Source organism: Vidua chalybeata, chromosome 17 (assembly GCF_026979565.1).
Source record: "Vidua chalybeata isolate OUT-0048 chromosome 17, bVidCha1 merged haplotype, whole genome shotgun sequence".
Classification (NCBI taxonomy): Eukaryota; Metazoa; Chordata; class Aves; order Passeriformes; family Viduidae; genus Vidua; species Vidua chalybeata.
This window is the reverse complement of record NC_071546.1, coordinates 2,149,314-2,167,725: the sequence shown is the minus strand read 5'-3', so window position 1 is coordinate 2,167,725 and position 18,412 is coordinate 2,149,314. Positions and strand designations below refer to the sequence as shown.

The following is an 18,412-nucleotide window of genomic DNA, read 5'->3' as shown; positions in this document are numbered from 1 at the left end:
TGTCCCCTCCTGTCAGGAGCTGTGCAGAGCCCCTGAGCCAGCCCCGTCCCCTTCCCTGGACACGCCTGAAGTGACCAGAGCTGGGAGCAGAGCCTCGTGTCAGCGCCAATCCCCTCCTCCTCCAGCACCCCGACCCTCGGCTGGGGTGACTCCCCTTCGTGTACCCCTCAAGCCTGCTCCGGTGTTGAGATATTTATTCTTTCAAGCTTCCTCTTCTGACGTGCCAACTGTACAAAAGCAAGTCTTAAAATCCACAAGCAGGGCTATTTAATGGGTGGTGACTCGCTGTGAGCTCATTTCCTGGACACTTGAATCACATGCTCTGAGCTGTGGGGGCAGCGTGGACACCAGTCCATGATGTAAGCCATAATTGCACAGTACCTACGTACAAAATCCCATAAGGAAATCGAGTCTTGAGTACCTCAGCCTGGTGCCAACTGGATACTTTCAACTTCTCTTTCTTTGTGCTTGGCCTCAACCAAGTGATAAACCCCCATCTCCAGCCACAGCAGGGTTGTGACAACAGTTATTAATAACAGTAATAATTGTCACTGGAAATCACCCAAGAAAATGAATCACTGCTTTGGAGCAGGGCTGGGATATCACACACCACATGGAAAAGAGGAAAAATGACCCAAACAAATGCTTGTTGGGTTAGAGAGCTTTTTTTGTGGCCTGAATAAGAGGGAAAAGCACTGCTCTGGGAAACACACAGAACGTCCTACATAGCAGGTGGGAGTTCAGCAACAGAGCCCTGTCATGGCTCCTGCCCTGTTCCATCTCCCACTGCAGCTGGGTGGGAAAAGCAAAGAGAAAAAAATCTCTGAGGCTGATGGAACTGCCAGGGCAGGAAAGCTCCAGCTGACAGCACAGGAGGCTGAGGAGAACAGGGGAGGGAGGGCTTTACGTGCCCTTTGCTTCCTCCCACACAAGTGCCTGCTGTCACTGAGCACCACAGACCTTTGCTCTGATGCAGTTCTCTCCGGGCATGGCTCTGGTTCTGGGGTTCTCCCGGGAACTTCCAGAAAATGCCAAGACGCTTCTGGAGCTGGGTTTGTAAAGAAAACAGCAGTGCCCAGGACACAGGAAGAAAAATGTTTATAACGTGTAGCACAGACACGGTGATCTTTCTACTGAGACAGACAGAGAGAAGATACCAGACAGAAGTCTATCAGGATATTTCTGAACAGTGTTCCCAAAGGATCTCAGGATGAACTTGCTTCCACTAGGAAGGATGTTTGCTCTCAGAAGGGCCACCCAAATACTGGGCAATACAGATTTTAGGCCAGAAAAACCACAGATGGGACAGGCTGTGATTTGCAAAGCCACCTAATTTCAGCAGCTCTGTTCGTTGCAAGTTTGCACGGTCCTTCTTCTTCCCTGATTCAGGGATCTTTGTCTTTCTTGCCCTAAGCTGACCCGTGGTACAGAGGGACAAGAAATAATGGAGCCACACTCTTCAGTGCCTTGTAGGCATCAGTGGCCTCCAAGCAGTCCTCTGCCCAAGGATGGGAAGAACCAGTGGAGATGGAAGCCATTCCCTCCCATATCCATCTACCTCCCCAGAAGAGCTTTGGTCTTTTCCACAGGGATAAATTTGAGCACCAAGTCAGACAGTGCCAGCAGCAGCCCCCAGCCACACAGTGGCTCCGGGCATTGTCACTCGGAGGTCTGGATGTACACAGGGACAGCCAGCATGGTGCAGGGCCCGTCCGAGGCCGTGTGCAGCTCTGCCAGGGCCAGGTTGGAGGCCATGCTGTTGGGCTGCCCAGGGACCAGCTCTGGGTCTGCAGCTCCTGACCCGCCAACCACGATGGACAGGACGGCGTCCGACTCCTGGAAGGGCTCTTTGTTGGGGCCCCCCTCGGGGGAGCTCTCCCCGGCAGCGCCGTCCTTGAGCTCCGGCAGCCCCAGCGCGCCGGGCAGTGCCAGCCCCGCCTTGCGCCCCCGCGCCACCCGCTTCTTCTGGGCCTTCCTGAGCTGCAGCTCCTTGTCCTTGGGCGAGCCCAGGCGGCACTTGTGGTCCCTCATGTACTTGTGGCGAGTGAAGCCCTTGCTGCACGTGGGGCAGCGGTATTTGTAGTTGCCGGTGTGCGAGCGCTGGTGCTCCACCATGTGGGCGCGGCGGCTGAAGGACTTGTTACAGTACTGGCACTTGTGGATCTTCATCCCTGCACACAGAGGGAGTTGAGTTAGACCCAGCCAGCCCCCAGGGAGAGCAGGATAGCTTTGCCTCCTCGAAGGATGTGCTCCCTGATCAAAGGGAGGAGACACTGTGCCACACACAGTAAAGGGTGGGTGGCTACAGCTTCAATGTCTGTGTTTAACCATAACCACTTACGACTTTGCAAAGTCATAAAATGTCCTGAGGTGGAAGGGACCCAGAGGATCACCCAGCCCAGCCCCATCCCTGCACAGACACCCCAACAACCCCACCCTGGGCACCCCTGGCAGCGCTGTGCCAACGCTCCTGGAGCTCTGGCAGCCTCGGGGCCGTGCCCATCCCCTGGGGAGCCTGGGCACTGCCAGCACCCTCTGGGGAAGAGCCTTTCCCTGATCTCCAGCCTGAGCCTCCCTGGCACAGCTCCAGCCATTCCCTGGGTCCTGTCCCTGTCACAGAGAGCAGAGATCAGTGCCTGTGCCTTCACTCTCCCTCAGAAGGAAGCTGCAGACTACAAATAAATATTCTTGCCTCAAGTAAGAGCATTAAAATATCACCAGAAAAACATGTCAGGTTAATTGTGATGAAAATGCAAAACAACCTTGAAGTATTGTTTTTTTTCAAGTGCATTTAGTAAAAAAAGAAATTTTCACTTTTTTTCCCCCTCCAAAATATGGGAATGTACAATCTGAAAGAACCCATGACTGCACTATCAGCCCAAGCCATCTGATCTCACTCTGCAGGGCTTTGGGCACAAGGAAAGATGTCCAGTTTTACCCAAAAGATAAAAGTCTGATTGTTCCCCCTGGGGCATGGGAATAATTAATGGGAATAAATTATTTGTTTTTATTAGAATTGGGAGCATCATTTTTAGAACAGAAGAAGGGAATCAAATCCCATGAGATCATCTTTTGCATGTGAGATGGGACTGGGGAGGAGTGGACAGAGCACTCTAGATATTCACTTGATAGCAAACAGACCAAATAATCCAGCTCAGCTCCTGAGTCTCATCTGCAAGCCCTGCTTACAAATTATATTGTTTTAGAAACCAGCCCAAAGCTTAGACATAATCGTGAATAGACACTCACTTAAACAGGCCTGCAGCAAAACAGAGAAAAAATCTAAAGCTAGTAATTGATTCTTATTTCTCAGGCTTAGTCCTTCTGTCACATGCTCCTATAGCACCAGAGGGAATCCCAGGGACTGCATTCCCAACCACTCACCTGAATGGGACAGAATGTGAGCCTTCAGCTTGTCAGGCCTGTTGAACTCTTTATTGCAGCCTGTGTGGCTTCTGCAACAACAACAAATGCTGGTGAGATGTGGGAACCAGCTGAGGAGCAATGCATAGACAGATCCCAGATCATAAAGACATCCATGACCCTTCTCCTTTGCAGCACCTAGATGTTTCTCTTGGTGCAGCCTCAGCAGGAGTTCCACTATTTCAGCCTTTCTGGGGAGGGGCAAGGACTAAACAGGCTGCCACAGGGACATGTGGCTTTTCCTAAACTACACAGGGTCTGTGTCTCACTATGGATGCTCTGAAGTGCAGCAGGTTCAAGTTCCCAGCTGGAGAGAGCAGCATTTTGAAGGGAAGTATGAGCTTGGTTGGAGCAGGGATAAGCCAGTCAGCCTGGCTGAAAGTCCATGGCTATGTCATGGATTTGGGACCTTCCAGAACTCGATTCCTCTGGTTTGTACATTAGGTCCTGTGTTGTCACACGCTTTTGGAGACGTGGCAGTGAGTAAGAGCACATCATCCAGGGACCTTCTGTGGTCAAATAATGCTCCTTCTCTCTCTAGTGCAACCCCAAGCCTCCCATGAAGGCAGGAGTTATTTTACAGGGCTGATGAAGCAATGAAATGTGGCCCTACAGGAAGTCAGTAACAAAGAACTGGGACTCTTGGGTTCCCAGTTCAACAGCACACAGCATTCCAATCTCCCCAGGCAGCCTGGTAGGTGCCACAGTGTCCCCTAGGATACCTGCAGGACACATTCCCCCCATCCCAACCCCGTTCAGGTATGTTGTCACGTGCAGACACAGTACATACGAGAAGGGACATTTGTATTTCTTGAAGGGCTCATGGATGAGCATGTGGCGCTTGAGCTTGTCCTTGCGATTGAACGCCGCGTCACACACCGAGCACTTGAAGGGCTTCTCACCTGGGGAGGAGAGAGACCAGGCCTCAGGGACACTCCAGCCACACAGGCTGCTCTGGCCATGGACAGGCCGCCAGGCCAGCTGTGCCACACTATAAACTTCCCTGCCCCATGGATAAATCACACACAATTTGGTTGGAAAAGACCTTTGAAATTATTGAGTCCAACCTATAATCTAACACCACCTTGTCAACTAGACCATGGCACTGAGTGCCACATCCAGGCTTTTCTCAAACACCTCCAGGGATGGTGACTGCACCACTTCCCTGAGCAGCCCATTCCAGTGCCCAATCACCCTTTCTGTGAAATTCTGCCTGATGTCCAGCCTAAACTTCCCCTGGTCAAGCTGGCACAGCTTTATGTTGTGTTTACCCTCTTGTCCTATTGCTGCTTGCCTAGGAGAAGAGACCGACCCCTGCCTGGCTACAGCCTCTGTCAGGGAGTTGTAGACAGAGATAAGGTCTCCCCTGAACATCCTTTTCTCCAGGCCAAACAACCCCCACTCCCTCAGCCACTTCTCAATAATAAATGGATGGGCACAACCCATGTTGCACACTGCTCTCCAGGGCCAGACTCCTTAGCTCTGCCACCACAGCAAGTGGGGAAGGCACCTGTGTCCCCCATTTCTAACGAGTGCAGTGCTGGGCACGAGGCTGAACTAAACCCATGGATCTGAAACCACATTACTACAATAACTCTGTCACTCCTGCTCCCAGGGCATGGGGTAGCTGGGGCTGTGGCACAGAGGGGAGAGCACTGGGAGCAGGGGAGCCCTACCCGAGTGGATGTGGGCGTGCAGCTTGAGGTAGTGCTCCCGCCGGAAGAACTTCTTGCAGATCTGGCACTTGAACTTGCTGCCCCCGCCGTGTGTGGGGATGTGGCGGCGCAGGTACCGCTCGCAGGGGAACACCTGCGGCACACAAACACACAGCTGAGGGGACACCTGCAGCACACCGACACACAGCTGAGGGGACACCTGCAGCACACCAACACACAGCTGAGGGGACACCTGCAGCACACCAACACACACCTGCAGCACACCAACACACTGAGGGGACACCTGCAGCACACCAACACACACCTGCAGCACACCAACACACAGCTGAGGGGACACCTGCAGCACACCAACACACAGCTGCAACACACACACACCTGCAACACACCAACACACAGCTGAGGGGACACCTGCAGCACACCGACACACACCTGCAGCACACCAACACACAGCTGAGGGGACACCTGCAGCACACCAACACACAGCTGAGGGGACACCTGCAGCACACCAACACACACCTGCAGCACACCAACACACAGCTGAGGGGACACCTGCAGCACACCAACACACAGCTGTAACACACACACACCTGCAACACACCAACACACACCTGTAACACACACACACCTGCAGCACACCAACACACACCTGCAGCACACCAACACACACCTGCAGCACACCAACACACCTGTAACACACACACACCTGCAACACACACACACCTGTAACACACACACACCTGCAACACACCAACACACAGCTGAGGGGACACCTGCAGCACACCAACACACACCTGCAACACACACACACACAGCTGCAGCACACACACACACCTGTAACACACACACACACCTGCAACACACACACACAGAGCTGCAGCACACACACACACCTGTAACACACACACACCCCTGCAACACACACACACACCTGCAACACACACACACACAGCTGAGGGGACACCTGCAGCACACCAACACACACCTGCAGCACACCAACACACACCTGCAGCACACAAACACACAGCTGAGGGGACACCTGCAGCACACCAACACACACCTGCAGCACACCAACACACAGCTGAGGGGACACCTGCAGCACACCAACACACAGCTGAGGGACACCTGCAGCACACCAACACACAGCTGAGGGGACACCTGCAGCACACCAACACACAGCTGAGGGGACACCTGCAGCACACCAACACACAGCTGAGGGGACACCTGCAGCACACCAACACACACCTATAACACACACACACCTGCAGCACACAATCAGCTCAAAGGGGAACACCTGCAGCACACAAACACACAGCTCAGAGGGGAACACCTGTACCACAAAGTACCACAAACACACAGCTCAGAGCTGGCATCACACATAGGACATCACAGAGCTGGCACAGGGGGTGTAGCTGGGATAGAAAACATAAAAAGTCCTGTTCAACCTGGCCTTGGACACTGCCAGGGATGGGGCAGCCACAGCTTCTCTGGGCAACCTGAGCAAGAAGCTCAGTCACTGCTTTCCCAGGAAGGATGCACTGTGAAAACCTTCAGGACTTTATAAAGAAAGTACAGACAGAGCTTTAAAAACAAGCCAACAAAAATTCAAAACAGAAAAAGCACGAAAACTTTCTTAAGAAACACATAAGCTGAAACCTTGCTGTCAACTGTGTAACACCACAGTGCTGAGGACCAGCATCTCAGAAGGATGCCCAGTCTCCCACCAAAGCCAACAGCAGGATGGGCTGGGCAAGGATCCCCAGCAATTCCTACCTTCCCCACAGTTAACTTCACTTTCTGCTTCCTCATAATCTGTTATCCAAGGCTCCTACTCATGGGGCCAAGGGCTCCTGTCCCCCTCAGAGCCCTTGCCAGGTGTCCAGGCGTGGCTCAGGCTGTGGTCAGCACTCACCTTCTGGCAGTGAGGGCAGGGGAAGTTGTGAGTTGCTGTCTGCAGATGGTGCTCCAGGGCTTCTGGGGTGGAGTATTTATTGACACACTTCACACACCTGGATGTGGAGAGAAAGGACAGAGCCTATGAGCAAGGCTACTGCAGCAAACCCCACACCACAGGCACACCTGCCCAGCCCAGCCACCTTCCAGGGTGATCTTTGACAAGGTTGATACAAAATAACCACTCAGGAGCTCTAAAACCTCAGCAACCCACATGCCAGTTCACACTCACACTTAGCATCCTTCAGAGAGGGAGATGCTGGAAAACTGGGTGGAGAAGCCTTTAAATACTAGTGCACTTGCCACAGGCTACCATGGGAGCACCCAGACTTGAGCACACAGTCCACATTGCTTCCTTGTGGAGACAAGCCTTAGGTAAGGACTTCACTTTACTTCAAACACCTCCTTTCATCTTCATTGCTTGAAAGCTCCAGAGAAGGAGCTGAGAGTGGGGACACAGCATGGCAGGGGTCATACATCCTGGCAGTGTTTCTGCCAGAGGGCTCTGCCAAAGCTGACTGACAGCAGGCACTGGGGACAGGCACCATCAGCAGTGAGGGCAGAGGCACTCACACCCTGTTCCTGCTGTGAAACCCCTTCTCCCTAGGTCACACTAAAACCTCCTCAAGCTCTAGCAGGGCTCTGATCTCAGGGATCCCCACCACCAAGCTGCAGAACAAAGCTCTGTAGTGCAAGGATAACTAGAAACCATGGTCTAGGCAAGAATTAGTAGATATTGATTCCATTAAGTTCCTAAGTGACTCCAGTATCTCCTGGGCTTCCTACTCTCCCTGAACATTTCTGTGGGCATTCCAAAAGCTATGTGGAACACTTTGTGGAACTCCACACACCTTCCCTCCACACTAGCAGAAAAGCTTTCCAAGGAACAGACCTTTTTGCAGCAAAGGGATAGGAAACTTTTTTCTGGGCACAGCTTCTACAAAACACAATCCCTCTGCTGCAGGTGGAGAATCATAGTAAACAGGCTGGGAAGGGCTTCCCTGGTTCTCTGACTCAGCCCAGGGCAGGTTCAGCTGTGCATATTTGTCCTGGTTTAGGGTCCTGGTTCCCAGGGAACTTCACTGCGTCAGCTAGCAAAAACTAAAAGCAAAGGAGAGCTCTCTCTCACTGTCCATTCCACAGACAACACAGTCCAGGAGAAGGATTGTGGAGGAGTGAGTGCAGCTTCTGAAAACAAACTGTGCACTACTTTTCTCCCCGCTCCTTGGCTCTCAGAACTTAAGGTGCAAAACTTATTTCTGGGCTAAACAGATGAATGGGGATACAATTCAGCATCATGAAGTCACCCCAGGACACCATCTCACTCTTGACTGATGATAAGAGGAATTGCAGTGATGGGATCTTCCCACATAAGCAATCCCAGCTTTTCACTGTCATTCAGAGAGACTCCCTGCATTCCAAGTGCTTGGCCTTTGCAGTCTGGCGGGTGGAGGGAACCCCCCATGTGCCACCTGGGTGTCCAAAAGCACCACGGCCACCGGACACAGGGCCCCCTGTCCCCTCTAAGGTCCCACCAAGCATGCTCTGCACCCACTCACTCCTACAAGCCTTGTGAGCAGCGATTGTACTGTACTTGTACACGGCCATGTCCTTCTTGGGGCTGTGCTGGGGCAGAAGGCTGTGTGAGTACTGGTGCACGCCCAGCTCGTACAGCGAGGGGAAGTCCTTGCTGCAGAGGTGGCAGCGGTAACTCAGCTCCTCCTGGTGGCTCTTGATGTGCTCAAGGAAGGACTCCAGCTTCTGGAAGGTCTGGGCACAAGTCTTCACCACACATTTGTACACCTGGGGGAAGGGAGAGCAACTGGAGAGGCTCACCATGGAAACAAGCAGGGAAAGCCCTCTGCCAACAGGCAGAACTGCCTTCCTTTCTGGAAAGAAGCACAACCTGTCAAGGCACACCCCCGAGAAAGCAAAGTGGGACAAAGGGGTGTTGATGTGAGGGCCTGAAACTACTCGAGTGGGTAGGACCACAACACCCTGGAAGTGATTGTCCCAGGACCCAAGAGCTGCCACTTACACTGAAAATTTTGGACTTCACAGAATCATAAATGTTGGAAAAGACCTCCAAGGTCAGCAAGTCCAGTCTTTGACGGAACACCACCTGGTTAACTAAACCACAGCACCAAGTGCCAAGTGCAGTCAGTTACTGAACACTTCCAGGGAGGATGACTGCACTGCTTCCCTGGACAGCCCAGTCCAATGCTTGACAGCCCTCTCAGTAAAGCAATTCCTCCTGATGTCCAACCTGAACCTTCCCTGGCACAGCTTGAGGCCATTTCCTCTTTTCCTGTCCCTTGTGGGAACAAAGCCTGACTCCCCCCTGGCTACACCCTCCCATCAGGGAGTTGTGGAGAATGAGAAGGTCCCCCCTGAGCCTCCTTTTCTCCAGGCTGAGCCCCTTTCCCAGCTCCCTCAGCCCCTCCTCCTCTGCCTTACTCTCTAGAACCCTTCCCCAGCTCCACTGCCCTTCTGTGGACAGGCTTCAGCACCTCCATGCCTTTCTGGAAGTGAACGGCCCAGAACTGAACACAATTCACTTCTTTGCTTCCTCTCTAGCCACCCAAACCTGCCTGGCTGAATTTCTCACTCAGTTTTCAAAGGAGTTTTCAAAGCCACCCAGACCACACAGCTACAACCTTGAGAGCTGAGCTGCATGTGAAGAACTGGCAGCTCTACAGACCAAAAGGCTCAGGTCAGACCCCGATAACAGGTGCATTATATGGAGACAACCCCAATATTGCCATCCACAGAGGCACCCTCTGTCCCTACCTGCTCATTCTTGTGCTGTGTCATGTGTGATTTGAGCTGGAAGTAGGTGTTGAACTTGCTGGGGCAGAACTGGCACTGGTAAGAGCTGTCAATCAGGACAACCTGCTTGGCCTCCAGCTTGGCTGCCTCGCTCTCCTCCAAGGGGCTCAGCTCCTGGGCCGGGGGCACCACGTTCCTGGAGGGCTGCGGCAAACCTGGAGAGAGGGAAAGTCACAGCCTGACCCCAGCTGTCACACAAGACAGCTCTGAAAGCTGCTCTGCAAGCACCATGCTGCCAGGACACACCAGACCAGGCTCTTGTTCTCTTTCAAAGACAGATGAATCTCATTAACAAGGTTGTTTAAAATTTGTTGACAGATTATTAAGGGCTCTGACTACTCCATCTTCCCCTCCCTAGCCCATTCTCTCTTTCCAGGGATAAAAATGTGTTCTGTGGAGCAGTCAGAGAACAGGCCTCCACCAGTGATCCAGAGCCAGATTTACTCCCACCACTGGCAGGAGACAGGAGGTAAGATCCAGCCAGTGGTTCACAGTCCATGATGAATACAAAGAGCAGCTCCAGTTGTCTTAGACATGACATTGCCACTGCATTCCCTCCCCTACCATGTCTGAGGCCACCAGTAGAAAGGGCATCCAGACACCAATAAGGAGCTCTTCTCTGCCTCAGGTATTTACAGGTGGCCACTGCGGGCAGATCCAGCCTGGGCATGACCTGCACAGTGCAAAGCCAGAACATTGGGCTGTCCTAAACCAGCAGCTGTCTGTCCCCTAGGCCAGAGCTGTCAGCTGTGGCTTGTGCACTGCCAAAGCTGTACTGCCAGGGAGTGAGAAGGGGAAGACACCTGGACCTGTTTATGCACATACTGGGACAGAGTTTGGAGCCATTGTCTCCAGCAGCACCTGAACCCACCACAGGGGTATGAAATTATGCAGCTTCCAGCTGGAGCTCAGCAAATGCCACTGTTAGTGTGAGATGCTAAACACTGCCAAGGAATGCAGACAGCACATACAGCTCCCCTCGCTCCCTGTGTGGAGGTGCAGAGACCTGCAGCCTCCCCTCACCACTGCTGTGCCCCACACACACACCATCCCGGGCACCACACCTGTGTTCTCCTCATCCTCAGGCTGGCTGGGGTTCAGGGCCATGACCTGCACAGTGATGGAGTTGCGGGAGATGGTGCAGCCCAGCCCTGGAGGCCACACTTTGTGGGTCTGCATGTGCTTCTTCACGTTGGATTTCTGGGCAAAGGCTCGGCCACACACGATGCACTGGAAGGGCTTCTCACCTGTGTGACTGAATGAAGGCACCAGGTCAGCAGCTGGTGGAGACAGGAGGCAGCCCCAGGCAGGGCCTGTGCGGGGACAAGGACAGTGCTGGGCACTCAGTTTGGCAGATCACACCTGGACACACCAAACAAGGGCTGTGAGACCTGATTCCCCAGAGGAGGTGGATTGTGAGAGGCCTGGGGAAACAGACAAAACACCTGTGGTCTGGGAATGACAGGGGATCAAATGAAGAAGCAGGAGAGGAAAACAGCTCTCCAGCAATATCAGGGCATTCACTGTCAGGGTCCCTGCACAGACCTTGGGACCTCATCACTTTTTCAAGGGTACAAGCCTTTCCTTCCCTGTCACTCTTCTCTCTCCTGCACACATCTCTTCTAGCTGGATCTGCCTGAATATTTTGTCCATAGCAAAAAGGTCTTTCTACTCTGCCCTTCTGCTTCAAGAGACAGTGAAGAGTCCAGGCTGGGAAGAGGTGCAAAAACCACCATTGTTCCTTCCCATCTGTTCTGAGTCCAGCTGACCCCACGGGGGGGAAAAACTCTGCAGATTTCAGCTTCCTCCTGCCAGGGAAAAGCTCTCTGATTAGAGCTCCCTATAGACACTGAGCTTGGCTTACACTTTGCTAACAGCATCAAACAAGAAGGCTGCAGCTTGCTAGGGAGGAAGGGGAAGGGCAGAGGCAAGCAGTGGGAACGGTGCTACTCCCGTGATCAAGTGACAAGAGGTTGGGCTGTCAAGGTCTCATCAGCAAGGAAAGTGAACCTCCAGTCCCAGCACATAATCAACATGAAGATTCCATCCATGATACAGCTTTCACTCCAGTCACTGGGAAAAGGTATCCTGGGGTGAGAAGAATGAATCCCTCCCATTGCAGCACAGATTCTGGGACATAACAAACTGGACTGCACAGACTCCCTCAGCAGAGCTGTGCCCTGCTCCAGCCCAGTCACTCTGCTGTGTGCAGGGTAGGGCACTGTTACCTTCTGATGTGCTGCTGCAGGTCAAAGTTCTTGGTAAAGGCCTTGTCACAGTATGTGCATTTCAGCTTGGGGGACTTGGGTTTGCCTGAAAGGAAGAGCACACACAAGAATGAGATCATGTGGCACAGCCCTGTCCCCACAGTGTCACAGGGCCCTCACCCCAAGACATGACTGTTCAGGACCAAGAATAAAGAGCTTATAAAAAGATAAGATCTGCCTGGCCAGACTGGGAAGTGGTTATGGGGACAAACATTTATTAACAGAGCCTGAGACTACTCTACAAATCCTGAGCAGTGTAGTCTGGTGGAGCAGCACATTCCCCCCAGGCAACAGCCACTGCCTTCCAGGGACCTTTCCAGCTACAAAGCACCAACCTTAAAGGTGCTTTGGGCACTGGGAAAAGACATAGCATGAGTGAGAGGAAGGGCCTCAGCTCTGTCTCTGCTGTGAACCCCCCAGGTCACCCACCAGTTTCATGCAAGGCCATGGTGTTCCTCCTCCAGAGCTGCACAGCCAATGCCACCCCTCAGGGAGCCCATGGCTCAGCAGCCCAGCTGGGACAAGCCCAGTGACCCGCAGGGCAGGTGCTGGAAGGGACTCACCTTCCTGCAGCCCACTCAGGACAAGCCCAGTGACCCTCAGGGCAGGTGCTGGAAGGGACTCTCCTTCCTGCAGCCCACTCAGGACAAGCCCAGTGACCCTCAGGGCAGGTGCTGGAAGGGACTCACCTTCCTGCAGCCCACTCAGGACAAGCCCAGTGACCCTCAGGGCAGGTGCTGGAAGGGACTCTCCTTCCTGCAGCCCACTCAGGACAAGCCCAGTGACCCTCAGGGCAGGTGCTGGAAGGGACTCACCTTCCTGCAGCCCACTCTCGTTCTTGCAGCGGCGAGTTTTGGCAGCAGCAGGGGAATCAAATCCAACCACAGAGCCTCCTCCTGCACTGCTCAGGGGACTGGGAGCACTGGTGCTCTTGGCCTTGAACCCCTGCTTCCCAGGGCTGTACACAGGGGGAGAGGGGTACACAGGGCTTTCCACACACTGGCTTGGTACCTGTGAGAGGGCAGTTCATCAGTGGAACAGGTTTGCTACAGAGAATTATACCATGCCCTAACTTCCATCTCCACCCACACCAGGCTGCAGTTGGGTTGACTTTTCTTCTGCCAAACTGGATAAAATTTCTGGTTCACCAGTCCAACAATATCTCTCTAACCAAAACTGACACCTTGCACAGTGTGAAACTCTCCTGCTGAACATCAAAAAGCATGCAGAAGTTATTACAGCAGCAACAGGGCAGCAAAGAAACATTCTGAGGGAGCTGTCTTGTTCCCCATCTATGTCTCATGCCTGGAAAAGTTTCTTATCCCTCTAGGGCAGGTTAGCAGAAGGATCACTGCTGATCCTGTGGGTTCACACCAGTCCTGAAGCAGGGATCTCCAGGTCCTGCTGCCTGTCCTGGCAGGGAAGGGAAGGAAGGCAGAAGGAAACTCCAGATGCCAAAGCACAGTTGTTTATGTCAGCATCAAGATTAGGAAAGAACACTTAAGAGACAGAGTGATCAGTCTGGGGTGATAGTTTAAAGGCATTTCTGCTGCCCATCCTGATAAATTAACACAGATCACTATTTATCCAACATCCCCATCCATTCCTGTCCACTGGCACTTCCAGATCAGATTCCAGTTACACAGGTAAGGATGCCAAACCTCAGCCACACCCAGCAGCTCCTGTTATGAAGGGCAGTGCAAATGTAGAGACTGCAAACAGCTGATTCACCAGTAAATCCACCCCTTGCCTGTGCCATTCTTTAGCAAAAGCCACCTTGACAAGCTCATTGAGATTTAGACTGGATTTTTCTCTCCACATAAGCCTGAAGTATGCAGTGTGATGCTCTGTGCTTCTACAGAAGGTGAGCCCCTCACCTCTACTCCCTCTCACTTCCAGCATATGCTGGGAGGTATCCCTCGGCCAGAAACAAATGCCCAGGTCTCCTAAGCCTGTGTCAGTCCTCTGTCTCTCTTATCTGTTTCTCCTGTTCTCAGAATCCTCATGATCTTACTGATCTTCTGTTTGCTGCCTCCTCCCAGAGAAAATAATTGTTTTCAAATAACCTAGCCCATCTTCCCACACTGTAATTCCACATTCCTCCAAGGCCAGATTGGATGGGGCTTGGAGCAATCTGGTCCAGTGGGAGGTGTCCATCCCAAAGACAGGGGATAAGCTTTAAAGTCCCTTCCAACCCAACCCATTCTGTGATTCTCTGAGAACACATCCTTAGGAGCAGCGCTGGCCTTACCTCCATGGGCGGGTAGGGCTGCATGCCCAGGGTCTGGATCTCCACGGTGCTGGATGCTGCCATGGGAGCAGGGGCACTGTACACCTCCACCACCCCGCTGCCGCTGCCGGGCTGCCCGGGAGCCGCCAGGCTCGGCGGGGGAGGCGGAGGCTGCGGCGGGGGCGGCGCCGGGGGCGGCGGGGGCGGAGGGGGCTGGGACAGGTAGCCAGCCCCAGCGTGCATACTCATGCTGCTCTGCAACCAGAGAGACACCACACGTTGGAAATGCAGCAGCCAGGAGCTGGAGGGGCTGCTCCCTCACACACCTTGCCCATCCCAATTCGCCTGCAGGAACAGCAGGGATGCCTTGGCACAACACAGCACCTCCAAATGGCGGTGCAGGTTGGAGCACACTGTGCTGGAGGCCTGGCATGACCTGTGGGTACACATTGCCTCCTCCAAAACCCAAGCCCTCGAGCCCCACTGCTTTTATTGCTTTGTTTTTAAAGCTTTTAATCCTTCTGGTTACGAGGAATATTTTCAGAGCATGGAGAGCGTGTACAGCCCAGCTAGCCTGGGGAGAGCCCAAACAACCCTCCCAGGAGGAGAGGAGTCCATGGAGTAAGCTGACAAGGGCCCTGGAAGCCAATCATGATATGGGAGCCCCCAAAAAAGCTGGAGAGACCACATTACAAATATCTGAGCATCCAGCAACAAAAAGGTTTGTGAGCAACACCAAGATGTGTGGTGCAGTCAAAACACTGGAGGGAAGGAGTGGGCATCCAGAGGGATCTGGACAGCCCTGAGAGGTGTGTCTGTGTGAAGCTCAGGAGTTCAACAAGACCAAATGCAAAGTTCTGCAGCTGGGTCAGGGTGATCCCAAGCACAGACAGGGCAGTGGATGGATTGAGGGCAGCACTGAGGAGAAGGACTTGGGAGTGTTGGTGCATGAGAAGCCCAAGATGACCCAACTGTGGGCACTGGCAGCCCTGAAAGCCAAGCATGTCCTGGGAGGCATCCTCAGCAGTGTGGGCAGTATCCCTGGAAGTGTTCAGGGCCAGGCTGGACAGGGCTTGGAGCAACCTGGTCTAGTGGAAGGTGTTTCTCCCATGGCCAAGGGGCTGGAATTGGGTGAGCTTTACCCATGACTCCCTGGATCCACACGTGCCCCTTACCTGCACCGGGGGCTGCACCGCTGGCATAGGCTGGTCCAGGGAGGTGAAAGCAGACATGGCTGACATCAGCACCTCGTCACTGACCAAGATGTTCCCCTGCACCAGGGTCTGAATCAAAGGTGATGGGGGAACTGTGATGTACGTAGAGATTTGCTGAAAGAAAGATACACTGTTAACCAGCAATAGGAGAAAACAATACCCAGAAACCAATGACACTGCTTTTTCCTGAGCCTCAGGGTCTCTGCTTTCACAGCCTCTGGTCAGCAGTGAGCCACTGTAATTATCTGTAGCTTCCTGCTGAGTCCATGGGGGTTCTTAGCTCCACAAACATTCTTCAGAAAGGAGGAAAAAAATATCACAGTGGGTCAGAAAGTGGCCATTGCCTGCAAGTCAAATCAGGGGTTATTAAACAAGATCTGCAGGACAAACTGGTCACGGACAAGTTCAGGCCTCTCCCGGGTGCTTGCCCCAGCAAGGGAAGGTGGAAAACTCACAGAGGCTGCCCTGGCTCAGACAGTAAATGTCAGGCTCATCTCTTCAGACTGGACTCAGGTTATAGCAGGGGAGGGAGGCTGTTGAGTGTTTTGGCAGTAAATAACCCATGTTTGCAGCCCTGAGAAGAAGCACCATCCACTGGGACTACATTAACTTGCAAAAAGCAGTTGGTTCGAAAGTACTTTGGAAACTGCAGGCACATTAGATGTCATGCACCAGGGACTCCCACTGGAGGATTCTCTGGGGAATGAGATTACTCCAGAGGGGATATTTCCCCAACAGTCATCACACCACATTACGTGGGCTTATTTGCAAGAGTGAGAGAGAAGGGATGCAGGGATGAAGCTGCCCCACTTCTGCCCACAAGCCAGACCACGGCCCAGGGGACAGCAAGAGCCACAGCCCCGAGCACTGCGAGAGTGCACCCAGGCTTGTCGCCAGGCTCTGACACTGGGGCTGTTCAGTAGAGCCAAGGTCTGGCTGCAGCACAGACAGAACATGAAACCCCTTTTGTCCTGTCCTGAAAAAAGGCTGTCAGACTCTCCTGCTGGAGGATACCTCACTGCAGAGGGCCCCACTTCAACCACAAGGTGAAAAGCCAACAAAGGGACAACAGCTGAGCCTCCTAGAAAAGAGCTCAGTCATGAGACACCACTGGATCTAAAACCATCACCCCAATGCCCCCCAGCCCCAAATCCCAGCAGCAGAGCCTGTGCCTGCAGCACGGTACCTGCCGGCCAGCGCTGGGAGCCTGCTGCACCGAGGTGATGGACGGGGTGTACACGCTGTTGGTGGCCAGAGATACTGAGGAGAGGGACGGGGCACTGCCCTGGCACTGCTCTCTCTTGTGGGTCATGAAGGCAGGCAGGGAGTTGAACTGCTTTTTACACTTCCCACACAGGAACACGTCTTCGTCATCTGCAGTGAAGAAGAGCAGAGCTTCAGGCCTTCTCCTGCATTCCACAGTGCTCTACCCAGCAACCACAGTGTAGGGTAACAGGCACTTTGGATCTCAGCACCTGGAGGACATCCTTGTCAGGAGAGAGCAGCTGCAAGGGCCAAGCTGTCCCTCCTCCCCAAGCCCAAGCTCTCTCTAAAAGCAAGTGATGTGACAGAGCTCATCTTAGCCCTGCTCCCATACACAAACCCCACTGTCTCCCTGGGACACACTAATCACACTGTCTGTCTTCTCATCCCAAATACAGGAACAACCAACCTTGCTCCTGTAGCACCCTCTGCTTTTAGTCAAAGCAGCTCCTTCCAAAGCATCAGCATTATGCTGGCTGAGGCAGATTTTATTACTCAGGTTGCACAAAGCACAAGAAGTACCTTGGATAAGGGCACAGAGTCACTGTCAGCTTGTGTCCTAACACCCCTCCACAACACTGCTGGTTTTTGGCACCTATGCCTGACATTAGAAGCAGAAAGAAGAAAACCCAGTTACATGTCCCAGCTGAAATCTGCAGCATTAGCAAACCACACACCATTTGCACTCCATCCAGGCTGACTCACAAGGCTGTTCCCCTGTCTGAGTCACAGCCTGAGGTTGACCATTTTTGGGGACACAGACTGTAACTCCTTGGGGGATAACTTCCCATCCACCCAGCAAATTCTAGTCCAGCACCGTGAGGGTCCACATGCACATAAATGACCAGTTCCCATATTCATTCACACAGAGATGGTCCAGGACTGGAGCACTTGAGCATCTCTAGAGGAGAAGGAATGGATATTAAATAAAAAACATGAACAGTAATAGGCACTAGATGTGGGGACAGTGGCTTCTCTCTCACTCTGTGTATTTATTGGAAGCACATGGTCAAGTTTGTTGTCATGACTGTCTCCAAAACTATCATTGCTTGCTTGGGCACTTGTCCCTTCCTCCTGCTCTGTCTGGTCCTGCTGAGGGCTCACAACACTCATAGCAGTACCCCACACACCCAGCTGTTCTGCCAGCTGTGCACGCTGCAGGGGAGATGTGCAGCCCTCCTGCCCTGTGCTCTGTCCCAGTGCCACCAGGACTCACCCATGGGCTGGATGGCGGCGGAGGAGTTGACATTGGGAGCAGACGGATCCGTGACACCTCCTTGCCCATCCAGTAAGGACTGCACAGCCAGCACTGTCTGGTTATCCATCCCTGAAAGGAGACACAAGCATGGATGGTGAACTGAACCCAGCCAGACAGGGGTGTTTGGGTGCTGGGAGCTCACTCCTGAAACACTCTCCAGCTGCTGCTCTCTCCTCCCTGAGCCACTCTCACCTTCTCACCCTCTACTCCACAGCACCAACTACCACACAACAGCAACACTCCCACCTGTCTTCAGAACTCCTTTGATGCAAAAAGAGAAGGGAAGAAGGGCAAGGAAAGCC

General features: G+C 53.2%; 1 protein-coding gene across 2 annotated transcripts; it reads right to left on the bottom strand.

The window, feature by feature from the left end:
- Positions 1–1,081: 1,081 nt before the first annotated feature.
- Positions 1,082–18,151, bottom strand: ZNF341 (zinc finger protein 341). Of its 2 annotated transcripts, none has more exons than XM_053958260.1 (15): positions 18,069–18,151; positions 17,375–17,453; positions 16,776–16,963; positions 15,551–15,703; positions 14,397–14,630; positions 12,961–13,156; positions 12,107–12,191; positions 10,943–11,133; positions 9,840–10,033; positions 8,644–8,852; positions 7,009–7,105; positions 5,100–5,232; positions 4,214–4,325; positions 3,385–3,455; positions 1,082–2,171 (listed from the first exon to the last, which is right to left on the bottom strand). In XM_053958260.1, the coding sequence occupies exons 3-15, from the start codon at positions 16,899–16,901 to the stop codon at positions 1,660–1,662; spliced, it is 2,313 nt and encodes a 770-aa protein (XP_053814235.1). In that variant the 5' UTR covers positions 16,902–16,963; positions 17,375–17,453; positions 18,069–18,151; the 3' UTR covers positions 1,082–1,659. The 2 variants fall into 2 exon arrangements, with proteins under 2 accessions (XP_053814235.1, XP_053814234.1); XM_053958259.1 differs by lacking the exon at positions 17,375–17,453 and adding an exon at positions 17,530–17,753 and having other exon boundaries at positions 18,069–18,115.
- Positions 18,152–18,412: the final 261 nt, after the last annotated feature.